Below are 21,230 nucleotides of genomic sequence, written 5' to 3'. Positions count from 1 at the left end.
TTTATTATTATTTATTTTTTTAAAGGACCTTATCTTCACCATACCCAGTTGTCCAAATTAGGCATAATAATGTGTTAATTCCACGACTGCATATATCGGTATCGGTTGATATTGGTATCGGTGATTAAAGAGTTGGACAATATCGTATATGGGCAAAAAGCCATTATCGGACATCCCTACCCCCGGCCCAATGTTTTTAGCTCACTGCGGCCCCCAAGTCAAAAAGTTTGGACACCCCTGATGTAAAGTTTGAACTATTCAACATAATAATTGTCAAATGCTGACATTATGTGTCCATATTTGTATGTTTTTCCCCATGTACCGTATTTTCCGCACCATAAGGCGCCCTGGGTTATAAGCCGCGCCTTCAATGAACGGCATATTTCAAAACTTTGTCCACCTATAAGCCGCCCCGTGTTGTAAGCCGCATCTAACTGCGCTAAAGGAATGTCAAAAAAACAGTCAAATAGGTCAGTCAAACTTTAATAATATATTAAAAACCAGCGTGATGTGGGCGCGCATGGAGTCGTATATCAACATGGACGGAGCTGCGTGAAAAAAGCCACCCGGCCTCTTCGCGTAAACTTAAACTTACCTTAACCACTCGCTCATCTTTTCTTCATCCATCCCTTCGAGTTAGCTTTTATGATGACGCCGGCTGGAAAGGTCTCTTTTGGCAAGGTCTTCCTTTTGAATATCACCATGGGTGGAAGTTTCTGGCCATTAGCATGGCAAGCTAGAACCACAGTGAAGGATGACTTCTCATTCCCCGTGGTGCGAATATTCACCGTACGTGCTCCCGTTGTATCCACAGTGCGGTTCACAGGAATATCAGTTGCTGTGAAATAGTAATCCGTGTGCGGATGGAGAGATTGCGTCTTTTCATGAACCGGATCCCTGACGCTTAGTAGGAGCCATTTTGTGGTCTTTACAGATGTAAACACACAAAGGAAATGAAACGTACGGTGATATCCGCGCCCTTTTTCTTCTTCTACGGGGGCGGGTGGTTGCTTACAGTAGAAGAAGAAGCGCTTCCTGTTCTATGGGGGCGGGTGCTTACCTTGGCGGTTGCTTGCGTAGAAGAAGAAGCGCTTCCTGTTCTACGGGGAAAAAAGATGGCGGCTGTTTACCGTAGTTGCGAGACCGAAACTTTATGAAAATGAATCTTAATATTTATCCATATATAAAGCGCACCGGGTTATAAGGCGCACTGTCAGCTTTTGAGAACATTTGTGGTTTTTAGGTGCGCCTTATAGTGCGGAAAATACGGTACTTTAACCACTCGCTCATCTTTTCTTCATCCATCCCTTCGAGTTAGCTTTTATGATGACGCCGGCTGGAAAGGTCTCTTTTGGCAAGGTCTTCCTTTTGAATATCACCATGGGTGGAAGTTTCTGGCCATTAGCATGGCAAGCTAGAACCACAGTGAAGGATGACTTCTCATTCCCCGTGGTGCGAATATTCACCGTACGTGCTCCCGTTGTATCCACAGTGCGGTTCACAGGAATATCAGTTGCTGTGAAATAGTAATCCGTGTGCGGATGGAGAGATTGCGGAACCGGATCCCTGTCGTTTAGTAGGAGCCATTTTGTGGTCTTTACAGATGTAAACACACAAAGGAAATGAAACGTAATATCCGCGCCCTTCTTCTTCTTCTACGCGGGCGGGTGGTTGCTTACAGTAGAAGAAGAAGCGCTTCCTGTTCTATGGGGGCGGGTGCTTACCTTGGCGGTTGCTTGCGTAGAAGAAGAAGCGCTTCCTGTTCTACCGGGGGAAAAAGATGGCGGCTGTTTACCGTAGTTGCGAGACCGAAACTTTATGAAAATGAATCTTAATATTTATCCATATATAAAGCGCACCGGGTTATAAGCCGCACTGTCAGCTTTTGAGAAAATTTGTGGTTTTTAGGTGCGCCTTATAGTGCGGAAAATACGGTACCTTAACCACTCGCTCATCTTTTCTTCATCCATCCATCCCTTCGAGTTAGCTTTTATGATGACGCCGGCTGGAAAGGTCTCTTTTGGCAAGGTCTTCCTTTTGAATATCACCATGGGTGGAAGTTTCTGGCCATTAGCATGGCAAGCTAGAACCACAGTGAAGGATGACTTCTCATTCCCTGTGGTGCGAATATTCACCGTACGTGCTCCCGTTGTATCCACAGTGCGGTTCACAGGAATATCAAAAGTCAGTGGAACCTCGTCCATGTTGATAATGTTCTCTGGCCGGATCTTTTTTTCAGCTATCTTGTTTTTACAATATGCACGGAAAGTAGCCAGCTTTTCTTGAAAGTCTTTAGGCAGTTGCTGTGAAATAGTAGTCCGTGTGCGGATGGAGAGATTGCGTCTTTTCATGAACCGGATCCCTGTCGCTTAGTAGGAGCCATTTTGTGGTCTTTACAGATGTAAACACACAAAGGAAAGGAAATGTAATATCCGCGCGCTTCTTCTTCTTCTTCTACGCGGGCGGGTGGTTGCTTACAGTAGAAGAAGAAGCGCTTCCTGTTCTATGGGGGCGGGTGCTTACCTTGGCGGTTGCTTGCGTAGAAGAAGAAGCGCTTCCTGTTCTACCGGGAAAAAAGATGGCGGCTGTTTACCGTAGTTGCGAGACCGAAACTTTATGAAAATGAATCTTAATATTTATCCATATATAAAGCGCACCGGGTTATAAGCCGCACTGTCAGCTTTTGAGAAAATTTGTGGTTTTTAGGTGCGCCTTATAGTGCGGAAAATACGGTACCTTAACCACTCGCTCATCTTTTCTTCATCCATCCCTTCGAGTTAGCTTTTATGATGACGCCGGCTGGAAAGGTCTCTTTTGGCAAGGTCTTCCTTTTGAATATCACCATGGGTGGAAGTTTCTGGCCATTAGCATGGCAAGCTAGAACCACAGTGAAGGATGACTTCTCATTCCCCGTGGTGCGAATATTCACTGTACGTGCTCCCGTTGTATCCACAGTGCGGTTCACAGGAATATCAGTTGCTGTGAAATAGTAATCCGTGTGCGGATGGAGAGATTGCGTCTTTTCATGAACCGGATCCCTGACGCTTAGTAGGAGTCATTTTGTGGTCTTTACAGATGTAAACACACAAAGGAAATGAAACGTACGGTGATATCCGCGCGCTTTTTCTTCTTCTACGCGGGCGGGTGGTTGCTTACAGTAGAAGAAGAAGCGCTTCCTGTTCTATGGGGGCGGGTGCTTACCTTGGCGGTTGCTTGCGTAGAAGAAGAAGCGCTTCCTGTTCTACCGGGGAAAAAAGATGGCGGCTGTTTACCGTAGTTGCGAGACCGAAACTTTATGAAAATGAATCTTAATATTTATTTATATATAAAGCGCACCGGGTTATAAGGCGCACTGTCAGCTTTTGAGAAAATTTGTGGTTTTTAGGTGCGCCTTATAGTGCGGAAAATACGGTATAATAAAGATCTGCATTAAAACCCTTCTCTGACAAATAATATCATATTTTTAATGACTTTTCCCCTCCCCGTCTTTAGGCTCCGCCCCTTCTCGCACCGGCTTCCTGAGCACCAGCAGCCCTGGACCAATGGCGGACTTGTACGCGGCAGCCAATCAGGACTCAGTCGGCAGCTACATCAGCGCGGCTAGCCCCGCCCCCAACACAGGGTTCGGCCACGGTCTCGGGGTACGGCGGCTCACTCCCCGACTCCGCCCCCCTCACACGTGCGTGAACGCGGTATTGTGTTGTGTGTCCGCAGGGTCCTCTGATCGCCACGGCGTTCACTAATGGCTACCACTGAGCTGACTCGGGTGACCTGAGGGCTTCTCTTCTGCTGACCAGCCAATCAAATGCTGAGTGCTGTGACGGCACAACCTGATTGGCCGGCCGCAGGCTCCGCCTGTGGCTCCGCTCACCGACTGAATATCTTTTTAAAAAACTCTTTTTGCTGTACTAATCTCATCATAATCTCCCCCCGTGTGTTGTCCTGATCTACGTTAGACCCTCAGATCTACGTTAGACCCCTCAGATCTACGTTAGACCCCTCAGATCTACGTTAGACCCTCAGATCTACGTTAGACCCTCAGATCTACGTTAGACCCTCAGATCTACGTTATTTTCTTTGGAAACGGAGAAAAGAGGTAAAAAAAAAAAGGGGTCTGAAATGACCGTTGTCATTTTTGACAAAAGCCGAAGAGGACTATTTTTTCTAAAGTTATTCTATCTCACTCTTCTAATGTTGCAACTTTCATTCTGACAAAAAACAAAACAAAACGGGCATGATTTATTTTATTTTTTTGTGTTGCAAATCCTTTTTAACTCCAATGAACAAATCCAACTAAATCATTTTTCTAAGCATCATGGAAACAGGAAAAAAAAACAAAAAAATGTATATTTTGATAGTCTTTAAAAGGAAACCTTTGTAATATTGTTATTAATATTGACATCATTATGATCATCTGTGAGGTCTTTTATTCTGTAATTGGTTTTTGAAAAGCAATGTTTTGATGTCTTCCTGTAACATATTGTACATAAACATGAGGAGGCGGGACTACTGGACCAGCCGGCATGTCATTGGCTGCTTCTGGGAGGGTCACCTTCTATTTCACTGGAAGTCATACACACCTGCTCATACACACCTGGTCATACACACCTGCTCATATTACACCTGATCATACACACCTGATCATACACACCTGATCATACACACCTGATCATACACACATTACACCTGATCATACACACCTGCTCATACACACATTACACCTGATCATACACACCTCATCATACACACATTACACCTGCTCATAGACACATTACACCTCATCATACACACATTACACCTGCTCATACACACCTGCTCATACACATATTACACATGATCATACACACATTACACCTGCTCATACACTCCTGCTCATACACATATTACACATGATCATACACACATTACACCTGATCATACACACATTACACCTGATCATACACACATTACACCTCATCATACACACCTCATCATACACACATTACACATGATCATACACACCTGCTCATACACATATTACACATGATCATACACGCATTACACCTGCTCATACACACATTACACCTGATCATACACACATTACACCTGCTCATACACACATTATACCTGCTCATACACACATTACACCTGATCATACACTCCTGCTCATACACATATTACACATGATCATACACACATTACACCTGATCATACACACATTACACCTGATCATACACACATTACACCTCATCATACACACCTCATCATACACACATTACACATGATCATACACACCTGCTCATACACATATTACACATGATCATACACGCATTACACCTGCTCATACACACATTACACCTGCTCATACACACATTACACCTGATCATACACACATTACACCTGATCATACACACCTGATCATACACACTTGATCATACACACCTGATCATACACACTTGATCATACACACCTGATCATACACATCTGCTCATACACACATTACACCTGATCATACACACCTGTTCATACACACCTGATCATACACACCTGCTCATACACACCTGATCATATTACACCTGCTCATACACACCTGATCATACACACATTACACCTGATCATACACACATTACACCTGCTCATACACACCTGCTCATATTACACCTGATCATACACACCTGCTCATACACACTTGATCATACACACCTGCTCATACACACCTGATCATACACACCTGTTCATACACACCTGCTCATACACACATTACACCTGATCATATTACACCTGCTCATACACACCTGATCATATTACACCTGCTCATACACACCTGATCATACACACATTACACCTGCTCATACACACCTGATCATACACACATTACACCTGATCATACACACATTACACCTGCTCATACACACATTACGCCTGATCATACACACATTACACCTGTTCATACACGCATTACACCTGATCATACACACATTACACCTGATCATACACACATTACACCTGTTCATACACACATTACGCCTGATCATACACACATTACACCTGTTCATACACACATTACACCTGCTCATACACACATTACACCTGCTCATACACACATCACACCTGCTCATACACACCTGCTCATACACACCTGTTCATACACACATTACACCTGCTTATACACACCTGCTCATACACACATTACACCTGTTCATACACACCTGCTCATACACACATCACACCTGCTCATACACACCTGCTCATACACACATTACACCTGCTCATACACACATTACACCTGTTCATACACACATTACACCTGTTCATACACACCTGCTCATACACACCTGTTCATACACACCTGCTCATACACACCTGTTCATACACACATTACATGTGGGCATCTCACTAGTCTTGAGTCCACATCAAGGTCACGTGGACGACCTTGGCCAGTCTTTGTAGCAGCACGGTGATGTCGCTCATACTGAGAAACTTCCAGGCCTTCATGTTCTTTTACACCTTTTTTTTGTTTTCTTTGTTTTGTTGCTTTTTTTGGAAGCAGAAGCTGGGATGTTTCAGTTTGACTCTTAAAGTGTCATCAGTGTGACGATTGAAGATGAACTTGATGGACTTTGAGTTCCCAGCAGGAGAAATCAGGTCTTAGTTGGCTTGGAAGGTTTCACTTTTTTTTGTTGATTTTTGCCTATTCTCTTCTTCATCTTTCTGTCTATTTTTTTTGATGTTTTCACGCGGCGTTTTTACCGTGAAATAAATGAAGGACGTTGTTTAAGGAAGACGTGTAGAAAAGGTCACAATAATGTCACTATTGAAGGTGTGCGTACTATCAAGGTATGATGTGGAACTACATCTCCATGTTTGGTACTGATGCCATCCTTTTGTTTTGTCTTCATGTGTTTGTCCTCCTCCACATAAATAAACTATTGCTGCTCCGCCTGCTTGGGAAGGAGAGGCTCTGAACTGTAACAGGGTCTGGTCCCAGCTGCTTCTGACAGGGTCCGGCTGGTGAGCGTGTTGCCCGGCAACAAGCACAGCGACACACGTCCTGTCAGAGCTCCTGGGACACGACACAAAAAAACTACTGCTGGACACCTACACTGTAACTTTTTAAACTTACAATAAAGCAATAAGTTATTTTCTACCTTACAAATGACAACAAGTGCTGTTCTTGCTGGAAGTGACGAGTGGAACAATTCTGATTATTTTGCCATTTAGAAAAGAAACTATTTTTCAGTTTGGAGATCTTGTTTGCTGAGTCCAGCGAGGCTCGGTCTTGTGTTGGTGTCAGGAACAAGAACAAGAACAGGAACTGATGGCCGTCACCGAACTTTACAGCAATCTTTTTCTTTTTGTTTTTCTCCAGATATTTTCAATGATAAAATCCTAATAAATTATTCTAAAGTATCTGACTGTGGCTTTTTTTCTCCATTTGGTATGATACTGACCTGTTTTTGTAGGTACTACCAGGTACTACCAGGTATCGCTTTAGGCAAAATTCAACGGTGCCATATTTCCATACCCCTCGTGTCCGGTTGCATACTAAACACTTGGCGAGGAAACAATCGCTCAAGCAGCAGTCAGCACAAACTCCGCCAAACTGGAATTTTAAATGCCAACAATATACAGTATGTGTACCGGTACCCATACTTGTATACCAGTACCTATACTTGTATACCAGTACCCATACTTGTATACCAGTACCTATACTTGTATACCAGTACCCATACTTGTATACCAGTACCTATACTTGTATACCAGTACCCATACTTGTATACCAGTACCTATACTTGTATACCAGTACCCATACTTGTGTACCAGTACCTATACTTGTGTACCAGTGCCCATACTTGTATACCAGTACCCATACTTGTATACCAGTACCCATACTTGTACACCAGTACCCATACTTGTATACCAGTACCCATACTTGTACACCAGTACCTATACTTGTGTACCAGCACCCGTACTTGTATACCAGTACCTATACTTGTATACCAGTACCTATACTTGTATACCAGTACCCATACTTGTATACCAGTCCCCATACTTGTATACCAGTACCTATACTTGTATACCAGTACCCATACTTGTATACCAGTACCTATACTTGTGTACCAGTACCCATACTTGTATACCAGTACCCATACTTGTATACCAGTACCCATACTTGTATACCAGTACCTATACTTGTATACCAGTACCCATACTTGTATACCAGTACCCATACTTGTATACCAGTACCTATACTTGTATACCAGTACCCATACTTGTATACCAGTACCCATACTTGTATACCAGTACCCATACTTGTATACCAGTACCTATACTTGTATACCAGTACCCATACTTGTATACCAGTACACATACTTGTATGGCAGTACTTATACCTGTATACCAGTACCCATACTTGTATACCAGTACCTATACTTGTATACCAGTACCCATACTTGTATACCACTACCCATACTTGTATACCAGTACCTATACTTGTATACCAGTACCCATACTTGTATACCAGTACACATACTTGTATGGCAGTACCTATACCTGTATACCAGTACCCATACTTGTATACCAGTACCTATACTTGTATACCAGTACCCATACTTGTATACCAGTACCCATACTTGTATACCAGTACCCATACTTGTAAACCAGTACCCATGGTTGTGTACCGGTACCCATACCAGTGTACCGGTACCCATACCTGTATACCGGTACCCATACTTGTGCACCAGTAACCATACTTGTGCACCGGTACTCATACCTGTGTACCAGTACCCATACCTGTATACCAGTACACATACTTGTATGCCAGTACCTATACTTGTATACCAGTACCTATACTTGTATACCAGTACCCATACTTTTACACCAGTACCTATACTTGTGTACCAGTACCCATATTTGTGTACCAGTACCCATACTTGTGTACCAGTACCCATACTTGTGTACCGGTACCCATACCAGTGTACTGGTACCCATACCAGTGTACCGGTACCCATACCTGTGTACCAGTACCTATACTTGTATACCGGTACCCATACTTGTGCACCAGTACCCATACTTGTGCACCAGTACCCATACTCGTGCACCAGTACTCATACCTGTATACCAGTCCCCATACTTGTGTACCAGTACCCATGCCTGTGTACCAGTACCATAACTGTGTACCAGTACCCATACTTGGGTACCAGTACTCATACCTGTGTACCAGTCCCCATACTTGTGTACCAGTACCCATGCCTGTGTACCAGTACCATAACTGTACCAGTACCCATACTTGTATACCAGTACCCGTACTTGTGTACCAGTACCCATACTTGTATACCAGTACCATAGTTGTGTACCAGTACCATAGTTGTATACCAGTACCAAAGCTGTGTACATGGAGGGGCAGTGATGGTATCAGGAGACCTAAGATATGTAGAACTGTACTTAAGCAGACTTGGATTCCAGACGGAGTCCAAGAGGGTGAGTGATCCTCACTCCTCCATTTCAGTCGTCCACTCAGCACCGATCCTTTTTCTTTTTACAAGGACTGGAACCTTCCGTCACAACGGACTTCAAACCCAAAGGATTGTATCTTTTTTTAGTCACTTCTTTCAGGTTTTTGGCAATTCTCCTGTGGTTCCCCCCTCACCCCCCTCGGTGTCTTGAACAATGGCTTTGGGAGTCCTCAATCCACCCATGAAGAGTTCCCCCCGGGAGAGTGAATGTTTAGACAGCAGTTCCACGGAGGAACCGGAACCGGAACCTCCACTGAAAAGCTATCTTATTTTAAGCATGTTTACCTGCTTGTGTCCTGCTTACCCCGTCAACATTGTTGCCTTGGTCTTCTCTCTCATGGTAAGTCCAGATGTCAGACTCTAGTCCACACATGTCATCTTTACAGCTTGGAATGAAGTCTTAGGAATGGACTGTAGACTACGACACAACCTTCATGGTGTAGACCAGTTGGGGATGTCGGTTGAATTCCAATTGCACTGCAAAAAGTCAGTGTTCAAAAACAAGAAAAATGAGGAGTATTTTACTTGAACTAAGCAAAATTATCTGCCAATAGAACAAGAAAATTTGGCTTGTCAAGACTTTCCAAAACAAGTAAAATTAAAGCTGCAAGCAGCGATGGACGGGACCGACTTTGACGGCACATAAAATCCAAACCGGAGCAGTAATTAAAACTCTTTGGTCAACTTTTAATCAGAAGGGTTCAATCTCTCTCCTGTGCTAGTTTGAAGCCGACACGACAAACGCGCTCAGAGGAGATAATGTTTGGAAAAGGGTGACCGATTTTTACAAAACTTTTGTTTTGAAGGGGGAATTACCAACTTCCTGTTGATTTTTGTTTCATGTCTCTATGACATTCCTACTGGAAGTTACAAGCAGTTTTGTCTTGAGTTTTCTTCCGAGGAGCAGTTGTGTCTGTGTTTTCTTCCTAGGGGGCGTTAGAGCACAATTTTGAGTTTTGGGGTTGGGTTTTTTATTAAATCGCAACTTTTGCCAGTCCTGATGTGTGTGTCCAGTTTGTGGTGAGTTTTGAACCACGTTAAGGGGGTTAATTTACAGCTCAAAGAGGCAAAAGTGACTGTTTTTACAAAACTTTTGTTTTGAAGGGGGAATTGCCAACTTCCTGTTGATTTTTGCTGAAAGATGTCAGTGTATGAAATGTAGGTCTAAGTCAGACCTCCTACATAGAGGTTTTTGTTTCCTGTCTCTACGACATTCCTAACGGAAGTCACAAGCAGTTTTGTCTGTGTTTTTTCCTAGGGGGCGCTAGAGCGCAATTTTGAGTTTTGGGGTTGGTTTTTTTATTAAATCGCAACTTTTGCCAGTCCTGATGTGTGTGTCCAGTTTGTGGTGAGTTTTGAACCATGTTAAGGGGGTTAAATTACAGCACAAAGAGGCAAAAGTGACTGTTTTTACAAAACTTTTGTTTTGAAGGGGGAATTGCCAACCTCCTGTTGATTTTTGCTGAAGGATGTCAGTGTATGAAATCTAGGTCTAAGTCAGACCTACATAGAGGTTTTTGTTTCATGTCTCTACGACATTCCTACTGGAAGTTACAAGCAGTTTTGTCTTGAGTTTTCTTCCGAGGAGCAGTTGTGTCTGTGTTTTCTTCCTAGGGGGCGCTAGAGCACAATTTTGAGTTTTGGTGTTGGTTTTTTTTATTAAATCGCAACTTTTGCCAGTCCTGATGTGTGTGTCCAGTTTGGTGAGTTTTGAAGCATGTTAAGGGGGTTAAATTACAGCTCAAAGAGGCAAAAGTGACTGTTTTTACAAAACTTTTGTTTTGAAGGGGGAATTGCCAACTTCCTGTTGATTTTTGCTGAAAGATGTCAGTGTATGAAATGTAGGTCTAAGTCAGACCTCCTACATAGAGGTTTTTGTTTCCTGTCTCTACGACATTCCTAACGGAAGTTACAAGCAGTTTTGTCTGTGTTTTTTCCTAGGGGGCGCTAGAGCGCAATTTTGAGTTTTGGGGTTGGGTTTTTTATTAAATCGCAACTTTTGCCAGTCCTGATGTGTGTGTCCAGTTTGTGGTGAGTTTTGAACCATGTTAAGGGGGTTAAATTACAGCTCAAAGAGGCAAAAGTGACTGTTTTTACAAAACTTTTGTTTTGAAGGGGGAATTGCCAACTTCCTGTTGATTTTTGCTAAAAGATGTCAGTGTATGAAATGTAGGTCTAAGTCAGACCTACATAGAGGTTTTTGTTTCCTGTCTCTACGACATTCCTAACGGAAGTTACAAGCAGTTTTGTCTGTGTTTTTTCCTAGGGGGCGCTAGAGCGCAATTTTGAGTTTTGGGGTTGGGTTTTTTATAATCGCAACTTTTGCCAGTCCTGATGTGTGTTTCCAGTTTGGTGAGTTTTGAAGCATGTTAAGGGGGTTAAATTACAGCTCAAAGAGGCAAAAGTGACTGTTTTTACAAAACTTTTGTTTTGAAGGGGGAATTGCCAACTTCCTGTTGATTTTTGCTGAAAGATGTCAGTGTGTGAAATGTAGGTCTAAGTCAGACCTCCTACATAGAGGTTTTTGTTTCATGTCTCTACGACATTCCTAACGGACGTTACAAGCAGTTTTGTCTGTGTTTTTTCCTAGAGGGCGCTAGAGCGCAATTTTGAGTTTTGGGGTTTGGTTTTTTTATTAGATGGCAATTTTCGCCAGTCCTGATGTGTGTGTCCAGTTTGGTGAGTTTTGAACCATGTTAAGGGGGTTAAATTACAGCTCAAAGAGGCAAAAGTGACTGTTTTTTACAAAACTTTTGTTTTGAAGGGGGAATTGCCAACTTCCTGTTGATTTTTGCTGAAAGATGTCAGTGTATGAAATGTAGGTCTAAGTCAGACCTCCTACATAGAGGTTTTTGTTTCCTGTCTCTACGACATTCCTAACGGAAGTTACAAGCAGTTTTGTCTGTGTTTTTTTCCTAGGGGGCGCTAGAGCGCAATTTTGAGTTTTGGGGTTGGGTTTTTTATTAAATCGCAACTTTTGCCAGTCCTGATGTGTGTGTCCAGTTTGTGGTGAGTTTTGAACCATGTTAAGGGGGTTAAATTACAGCTCAAAGAGGCAAAAGTGACTGTTTTTACAAAACTTTTGTTTTGAAGGGGGAATTGCCAACTTCCTGTTGATTTTTGCTGAAAGATGTCAGTGTATGAAATGTAGGTCTAAGTCAGACCTCCTACATAGAGGTTTTTGTTTCCTGTCTCTACGACATTCCTAACGGAAGTTACAAGCAGTTTTGTCTGTGTTTTTTCCTAGGGGGCGCTAGAGCACAATTTTGAGTTTTGGTGTTGGTTTTTTTTATTAAATCGCAACTTTTGCCAGTCCTGATGTGTGTGTCCAGTTTGTGGTGAGTTTTGAACCATGTTAAGGGGGTTAAAATACAGCTCAAAGAGGCAAAAGTGACTGTTTTTACAAAACTTTTGTTTTGAAGGGGGAATTGCCAACTTCCTGTTGATTTTTGCTGAAAGATGTCAGTGTGTGAAATGTAGGTCTAAGTCAGACCTCCTACATAGAGGTTTTTGTTTCCTGTCTCTACGACATTCCTAACGGAAGTTGCAAGCAGTTTTGTCTGTGTTTTTTCCTAGGGGGCGCTAGAGCACAATTTTGAGTTTTGGGGTTGGGTTTTTTATTAAATCGCAACTTTTGCCAGTCCTGATGTGTGTGTCCAGTTTGTGGTGAGTTTTGAACCATGTTAAGGGGGTTAAATTACAGCACAAAGAGGCAAAAGTGACTGTTTTTACAAAACTTTTGTTTTGAAGGGGGAATTGCCAACTTCCTGTTGATTTTTGCTGAAGGATGTCAGTGTATGAAATGTAGGTCTAAGTCAGACCTCCTACATAGAGGTTTTTGTTTCCTGTCTCTACGACATTCCTAACGGAAGTTACAAGCAGTTTTGTCTGTGTTTTTTCCTAGGGGGCGTTAGAGCACAATTTTGAGTTTTGGGGTTGGGTTTTTTTATTAAATCGCAACTTCTGCCAGTCCTGATGTGTGTGTCCAGTTTGGTGAGTTTTGAACCATGTTAAGGGGGTTAAATTACAGCTCAAAGAGGCAAAAGTGACTGTTTTTACAAAACTTTTGTTTTGAAGGGGGAATTGCCAACTTCCTGTTGATTTTTGCTGAAAGATGTCAGTGTATGAAATGTAGGTCTAAGTCAGACCTACATAGAGGTTTTTGTTTCATGCCTCTATGACATTCCTACTGGAAGTTACAAGCAGTTTTGTCTTGAGTTTTCTTCCGAGGAGCAGTTGTGTCTGTGTTTTCTTCCTAGGGGGCGCTAGAGCACAATTTTGAGTTTTGGGGTTGGGTTTTTTATTAAATCGCAACTTTTGCCAGTCCTGATGTGTGTGTCCAGTTTGGTGAGTTTTGAAGCATGTTAAGGGGGTTAAATTACAGCTCAAAGAGGCAAAAGTGACTGTTTTTACAAAACTTTTGTTTTGAAGGGGGAATTGCCAACTTCCTGTTGATTTTTGCTGAGGGATGTCAGTGTATGAAATCTAGGTCTAAGTCAGACCTACATAGAGGTTTTTGTTTCATGTCTCTATGACATTCCTACTGGAAGTTACAAGCAGTTTTGTCTTGAGTTTTCTTCCGAGGAGCAGTTGTGTCTGTGTTTTCTTCCTAGGGGGCGTTAGAGCACAATTTTGAGTTTTGGAGTTGGGTTTTTTATTAAATCACAACTTTTGCCAGTCCTGATGTGTGTGTCCAGTTTGGTGAGTTTTGAAGCATGTTAAAGGGGTTAAATTACAGCTCAAAGAGGCAAAAGTGACTGTTTTTACAAAACTTTTGTTTTGAAGGGGGAATTGCCAACTTCCTGTTGATTTTTGCTGAAAGATGTCAGTGTATGAAATGTAGGTCTAAGTCAGACCTCCTACATAGAGGTTTTTGTTTCCTGTCTCTACGAAATTCCTAACGGAAGTTACAAGCAGTTTTGTCTGTGTTTTTTCCTAGGGGGCGCTAGAGCGCAATTTTGAGTTTTGGGGTTGGGTTTTTTATTAAATCGCAACTTTTGCCAGTCCTGATGTGTGTGTCCAATTTGGTGAGTTTTGAACCATGTTAAGGGGGTTAAATTACAGCTCAAAGAGGCAAAAGTGACTGTTTTTACAAAACTTTTGTTTTGAAGGGGGAATTGCCAACTTCCTGTTGATTTTTGCTGAAAGATGTCAGTGTATGAAATGTAGGTCTAAGTCAGACCTCCTACATAGAGGTTTTTGTTTCCTGTCTCTACGACATTCCTAATGGAAGTTACAAGCAGTTTTGTCTGTGTTTTTTCCTAGGGGGCGCTAGAGCACAATTTTGAGTTTTGGGGTTGGGTTTTTTATTAAATCGCAACTTTTGCCAGTCCTGATGTGTGTGTCCAGTTTGGTGAGTTTTGAACCATGTTAAGGGGGTTAAATTACAACTCAAAGAGGCAAAAGTGACTGTTTTTACAAAACTTTTGTTTTGAAGGGGGAATTGCCAACTTCCTGTTGATTTTTGCTGAAAGATGTCAGTGTATGAAATGTAGGTCTAAGTCAGACCTCCTACATAGAAGTTTTTGTTTCCTGTCTCTACGACGTTCCTAACGGAAGTTACAAGCAGTTTTGTCTGTGTTTTTTCCTAGGGGGCGCTAGAGCGCAATTTTGAGTTTTTTTATTTTTTTTATTTTTATTAAATCGCAACTTTTGCCAGTCCTGATGTGTGTGTCCATTTTGTGGTGAGTTTTGAAACATGTTAAGGGGGTTAAATTACAGCTCAAAGAGGCAAAAGTGACTGTTTTTACAAAACTTTTGTTTTGAAGGGGGAATTGCCAACTTCCTGTTGATTTTTGCTGAAAGATGTCAGTGTATGAAATGTAGGTCTAAGTCAGACCTCCTACATAGAGGTTTTTGTTTCCTGTCTCTACGACATTCCTAACGGAAGTTACAAGCAGTTTTGTCTGTGTTTTTTCCTAGGGGGCGCTAGAGCGCAATTTTGAGTTTTGGGGATTGGTTTTTTTATTAGATGGCAATTTTTGCCAGTCCTGATGTGTGTGTCCAGTTTGGTGAGTTTTGAACCATGTTAAGGGGGTTAAATTACAGCTCAAAGAGGCAAAAGTGACTGTTTTTACAAAACTTTTGTTTTGAAGGGGGAATTGCCAACTTCCTGTTGATTTTTGCTGAAGGATGTCAGTGTATGAAATGTAGGTCTAAGTCAGACCTCCTACATAGAGGTTTTTGTTTCCTGTCTCTACGACATTCCTACTGGGAGTTACAGGCAGTTTTGTCTGTGTTTTTTCCTAGGGGGCGTTAGACCACAATTTTGAGTTTTGGGGTTATTTTTTTTATTAAATCCTAACTTTTGCCAGTCCTGATGTGTGTGTCCAGTTTGGTGAGTTTTGAAGCATGTTAAAGGGGTTAAATTACAGCTCAAAGAGGCAAAAGTGACTGTTTTTACAAAACTTTTGTTTTGAAGGGGGAATTGCCAACTTCCTGTTGATTTTTGCTGAAAGATGTCAGTGTATGAAATGTAGGTCTAAGTCAGACCTCCTACATAGAGGTTTTTGTTTCATGTCTCTACGACATTCCTAACGGAAGTTACAAGCAGTTTTGTCTGTGTTTTTTCCTAGGGGGCGCTAGAGCGCAATTTTGAGTTTTGGGGTTTGGTTTTTTTATTAGATGGCAATTTTCGCCAGTCCTGATGTGTGTGTCCAGTTTGGTGAGTTTTGAACCATGTTAAGGGGGTTAAATTACAGCTCAAAGAGGCAAAAGTGACTGTTTTTACAAAACTTTTGTTTTGAAGGGGGAATTGCCAACTTCCTGTTGATTTTTGCTGAAAGATGTCAGTGTATGAAATGTAGGTCTAAGTCAGACCTCCTACATAGAGGTTTTTGTTTCCTGTCTCTACGACATTCCTAACGGAAGTTACAAGCAGTTTTGTCTGTGTTTTTTCCTAGGGGGCGCTAGAGCGCAATTTTGAGTTTTGGGGTTTGGTTTTTTTTATTAGATGGTAATTTTCGCCAGTCCTGATGTGTGGAATACAATGATTTGCAAATCCTTTTCAACCCATATTCAGTTGAATATGCTACAAAGACAACATATTTGATGTTCAAACTCATAAACATTTCTTTGTTGTTGCAAAAATAATCATTAACTTTAGAATTTGATGCCAGCAACACGTGACAAAGAAGTTGGGAAAGGTGGCAATAAATACTGATAAAGTTGAGGAATGCTCATCAAACACTTATTTGGAACATCCCACATGTGAGCAGGCGAATTGGGAACAGGTGGGTGCCATGATTGGGTATAAAAACAGCTTCCCAAAAAATGCTCAGTCTTTCACAAGAAAGGATGGGGCGAGGGTCACCACTTTGTCAACAAATGCGTGAGAAAATTCTTGAACAGTTTAAGAAAAACCTTTCTCAACCAGCTATTGCAAGGAATTTAGGGATTTCACCATCTCCGGTCCGTAATATCATCAAAGGGTTCAAGAGAATCTGGAGAAATCACCGCACGTAAGCAGCTAAGCCCGTGACCTTCCATCCCTCAGGCTGTACTGCATCAACAAGCAACATCAGTGTGTAAAGGATATCACCACATAGGCTCAGAAACCCACTGTCAGTAACTACAGTTGGTCGCTACATCTGTAAGTGCAAGTTAAAACTCTCCTATGCAAGGCGAAAACCGTTTATCAACAACACCCAGAAACGCCGTCGGCTTCGCTGGGCCTGAGCTCATCTAAGATGGACTGATACAAAGTGGAAAAGTGTTCTGTGGTCTGACGAGTCCACATTTCAAATTGTTTTTGGAAACTGTAGACGTCGTGTCCTCCGGACCAAAGAGGAAAAGAACCATCCGGATTGTTCTAGGCGCAAAGTGTAAAAGCCAGCATCTGTGATGGTATGGTGGTGTATTAGTGTCCAAGACATGGGTAACTTACACATCTGTGAAGGCGCCATTAATGCTGAAAGGTACATACAGGTTTTGGAGCAACATATGTTGCCATCCAAGCAACGTTAGCACGGACGCCCCTGCTTATTTCAGCAAGACAATGCCAAGCCACGTGTTACATCAACGTGGCTTCATAGTGAAAGAGTGCGGGTACTAGACTGGCCCGCCTGCAGTCCAGACCTGTCTCCCATTGAAAATGTGTGGTCGCATTATGAAGCCTAAAATAGCACAACGGAGACCCCCGGACTGTTGAACAACTTAAGCTGTACATCAAGCCAGAATGGGAAAGAATTCCACCTGAGAAGCTTCAAAAATGTGTCTCCTCAGTTCCCAAACGTTTACTGAGTGTTGTTAAAAGGAAAGGCCATGTAACACAGTGGTGAACATGCCCTTTCCCAACTACTTTGGCACGTGTTGCAGCCATGAAATTCTAAGTTAATGATTATTTGCAAAAAAAATAAAATAAAGTTTATGAGTTTGAACATCAAATATGTTGTCTTTGTAGCATATTCAACTGAATATGAGTTGAAAATGATTTGCAAATCATTGTATTCCGTTTATATTTAAATCTAACACAATTTCCCAACTCATATGGAAACGGGGTTTGTAGAGATATAAAAGGAAGCTCAGCTCGCTCGCAGTCCTGGCTTGAGGTAAAGGCTAATTTGCTTTTAGCAAAACGTTAGCTCATTTTGCAGTGTGTGTGTGTTACGGACAGCAAAGCCCTGTCTGTCTGTTATTTCACTTGACCTTTTTCTGTGTTGATTGAGCTGTGTTGAAGCAGCAAAAAAGGACATTATGTTAAATGAAGAGTTTCTGTCTCTGATAGTTGATATAATGACCTACTCAGTGGCCTAGTGGTTAGAGTGTCCGCCCTGAGATCGGTAGGTTGTGAGTTCAAACCCCGGCTGAGTCATACCAAAGATTATACAAATGGGAGCCATTACCTCCCTGCTTGCCACTCAGCATCAAGGGTTGGAATTGGGGGTTAAATCACCAAAAATGATTCACGGGTACTTTAACTTTAACTTTTAATAATGTAAGTGCATCATAAAGCCTACATGAACTCCATGGTGTTCAGGGATGAATAGTCTCTCCTATTGCTATTGTACTATTTTTTCAACTATTGTTATTGCTTGTGCAGCCCTTTGAGACACTTGTGATTTAGGGCTATATAAATAAACATTGATTGATTGATTGATTGTTACATTAATCATTAGTAATGGAGCAGCCTAGTTTTGAATGGCAGGGTCCCTGCTATCACATGTTGATAAAAATACATAATAAAAATCAACTACAGGCTTCCCAAATGCTGTAATAAATGAAGCATGATGAGTTGACTTGAAACTGTTTAATGTTGCACTTTTTATATGTAGAAGAAAAGTTGTGTCATTTTATTTAATCTGAGCAACAACTTGAGGCAGTTTAATGTTGATTAATGTGGGCAGAATCATTGGCGTTGCTAAAATATTCTTAAGCCCCCCTAAATAATTTGGTGTTATATATATATATATATATATATATATATATATATATATATATATATATATATATATATATATATAAATTTTTTTTATTTTTTTTTAACAAATACATGCCGACATATTCATTATAAAGTGGCCTGAATATGAGTTTAAATAAATAATCATATCAACTGTCATTATTCACTCAGTTTCCCCTCACTTCATAGCGTAAATCACCAAAAAATGATTCCCGGGCGCGGCACCGCTGCTGCTCACTGCTCCCCTCACCTCCCAGGGGGTGAACAAGGGGATGGGTCAAATGCAGAGGACACATTTCACCACACCTAGTGTGTGTGTGTGTGACAATCATTGGTACTTTAAGGTAGAGAGCCCCTTCAGTGTGTCGGTATCCAATCCATTCCACTTGTTCATATAGAAAATGCCCACATCGCTCAAAATCCAGTCCGCATTTTCTCTGCGACCTTGCCTGCGGTCCTTGGACTTGTTCATATAGAAAATGCCCACATCGCTCGAAATCCAGTCCGCATTTTCTCTGCGACCTTGCCTGCGGTCCTTGGACTTGTTCATATAGAAAATGCCCACATCGCTCGAAATCCAGTCCGCATTTTCTCTGCGACCTTGCCTGCGGTCCATGGACTTGTTCATATAGAAAATGCCCACATCGCTCAAAATCCAGTCCGCATTTTCTCTGCGACCTTGCCTGCGGTCCTTGGACTTGTTCATATAGAAAATGCCCACATCGCTCAAAATCCAGTCCGCATTTTCTCTGCGACCTTGCCTGCGGTCCTTGGACTTGTTCATATAGAAAATGCCCACATCGCTCAAAATCCAGTCCGCATTTTCTCTGCGACCTTGCCTGCGGTCCTTGGACTTGTTCATATAGAAAATGCCCACATCGCTCAAAATCCAGTCGGCATTTTCTCTGCGACCTTGCCTGCGGTCCTTGGACTTGTTCATATAGAAAATGCCCACATCACTTTTGTAGAATCTATATAAAGTAATATACATTAGCCTAATGTTAAAATAATGAAAAAAAACCATCATTAAATATATTTGTTTTATTGTATTTTTACATTAATAGCTGTTGTATTATTATAGGATGGCTTGTTAAACATTTCATAGGATTTTCAGAGGGAGGGAAAAACCAAGACATTTAATATAACATGTTAAATGAATAAATACATAAAAAGAAAAAGAAAAAAAATGGTTAAAAGCCATCGTCCCGGGCATTTTTAAAATAATAATAACAATGAATAATTTCTAAGTATTTGTTAGTATTTTGTGTAGTTTTGTGCTCGTGCGCTACGTTCGCTCTCCTGGGGGCTAAGACCCCCCCCTGTCCTTAAAAGCTAGTGACGCCCCTGGACAGAATTATTATAGTGTTCCCAATGTTAAAAGGATAAAGCCATTGTTTACAAATTTGGTAAATAAATAACCAAAAAATTTATATTTTGTTGTTTTCTTTCTGTACCGAAAATGAACCGAACCGTGACCACTAAACCGAGGTACGTACCAAACTGAAATTTTTGTGTACCGTTACAACCCTATTTTATGTGCATATGAATTCCCCCCTCAATATTATGATTGAACTACACAGAATGACATCACTGTACTGGGCTGCTGTTTGATTGTTGACTATAAGGAAATATTCTAGATGAATAAATATCTAATATTATGATAAATCCTGCCTATTAAGAATGTAAACATGTTCCCAGTCTCGGAGCAGCTACTACAACGGCGACTATGACGGCTCTCTGCGGCTGGGCAGGAACGCTCTCTATGTGGCCATCGCCTCCATCTTCATCGGCCTCCTCATCATCGCCATCATCTGCGTCCTCCACTTTACGCCCGTAAGACTTTTTTTGTTTCACACAACCTGCACCGAGAGTTTTTACCCACATGTTTCCTCCCGGGTGTTGCAGATGTATCACTGAGAGAAGAAGAGGAATATAAGATGGAACAAGACTTACGTTTGGAATGAACTGAATGGACGACGCTCAAGTTTCCTCTTCTCCGAGAAGACAAATGGAGACTTGTGGATATTCCCGATCATCGTCTTCACTGTGGACTTTACGGCAAGAGAAGCCACGATTACTGTCAGGTTTAAGCACCGAACTATCTGTTAAACAGAACAAGAAGCAAGGAATCAGGCAGAGTTCAATTTTGCTCATGAGGAGAGCGCATGGATCTGCACACTCAGTTGCAGTCTGTCATGTCTGTGTAGTCATGTTTTGTTTTAAGTCATGTTTTGTTTAGTTATAGGACTCTTTAGTTTCTGTCTTTTCACTCCCTTGTCTTGTTTCCATGAGTGTCCGTCCTGAGATCGGTAGGTTGGGAGTTCAAACCCCGGCCGAGT

General features: G+C 41.7%; 2 protein-coding genes across 2 annotated transcripts in view; both read left to right on the top strand.

Annotated features, from left to right (window-relative positions):
- The window catches only part of LOC133578065 (RNA-binding protein Musashi homolog 1-like), a 119,796-nt gene extending 115,167 nt beyond the window's left edge, over positions 1-4,629 (top strand). Inside the window, exons 13-14 of the mRNA XM_061932216.2 lie at positions 3,493-3,641; positions 3,715-4,629. Of these exons, the coding sequence (XP_061788200.1) occupies positions 3,493-3,641; positions 3,715-3,756 (191 nt within the window). The 3' untranslated portion in view covers positions 3,757-4,629. The remainder of the gene's footprint in view (positions 1-3,492; positions 3,642-3,714) is intronic.
- A 5,019-nt stretch (positions 4,630-9,648) lies between these two features.
- LOC133578072 (transmembrane protein 233) lies at positions 9,649-20,864 on the top strand. The gene is made up of 3 exons (XM_061932228.1): positions 9,649-9,834; positions 20,590-20,724; positions 20,797-20,864. Exons 1-3 carry the CDS (start codon positions 9,649-9,651, stop codon positions 20,806-20,808), a joined length of 333 nt encoding a protein of 110 aa, XP_061788212.1. The 3' UTR covers positions 20,809-20,864.
- The last annotated feature ends 366 nt before the right edge of the window (positions 20,865-21,230 follow it).

The sequence above is a fragment of the Nerophis lumbriciformis genome, linkage group LG38 (assembly GCF_033978685.3).
Source record: "Nerophis lumbriciformis linkage group LG38, RoL_Nlum_v2.1, whole genome shotgun sequence".
NCBI lineage: Eukaryota > Metazoa > Chordata > Actinopteri > Syngnathiformes > Syngnathidae > Nerophis > Nerophis lumbriciformis.
This window is presented reverse-complemented; position numbering and strand designations above follow the sequence as displayed.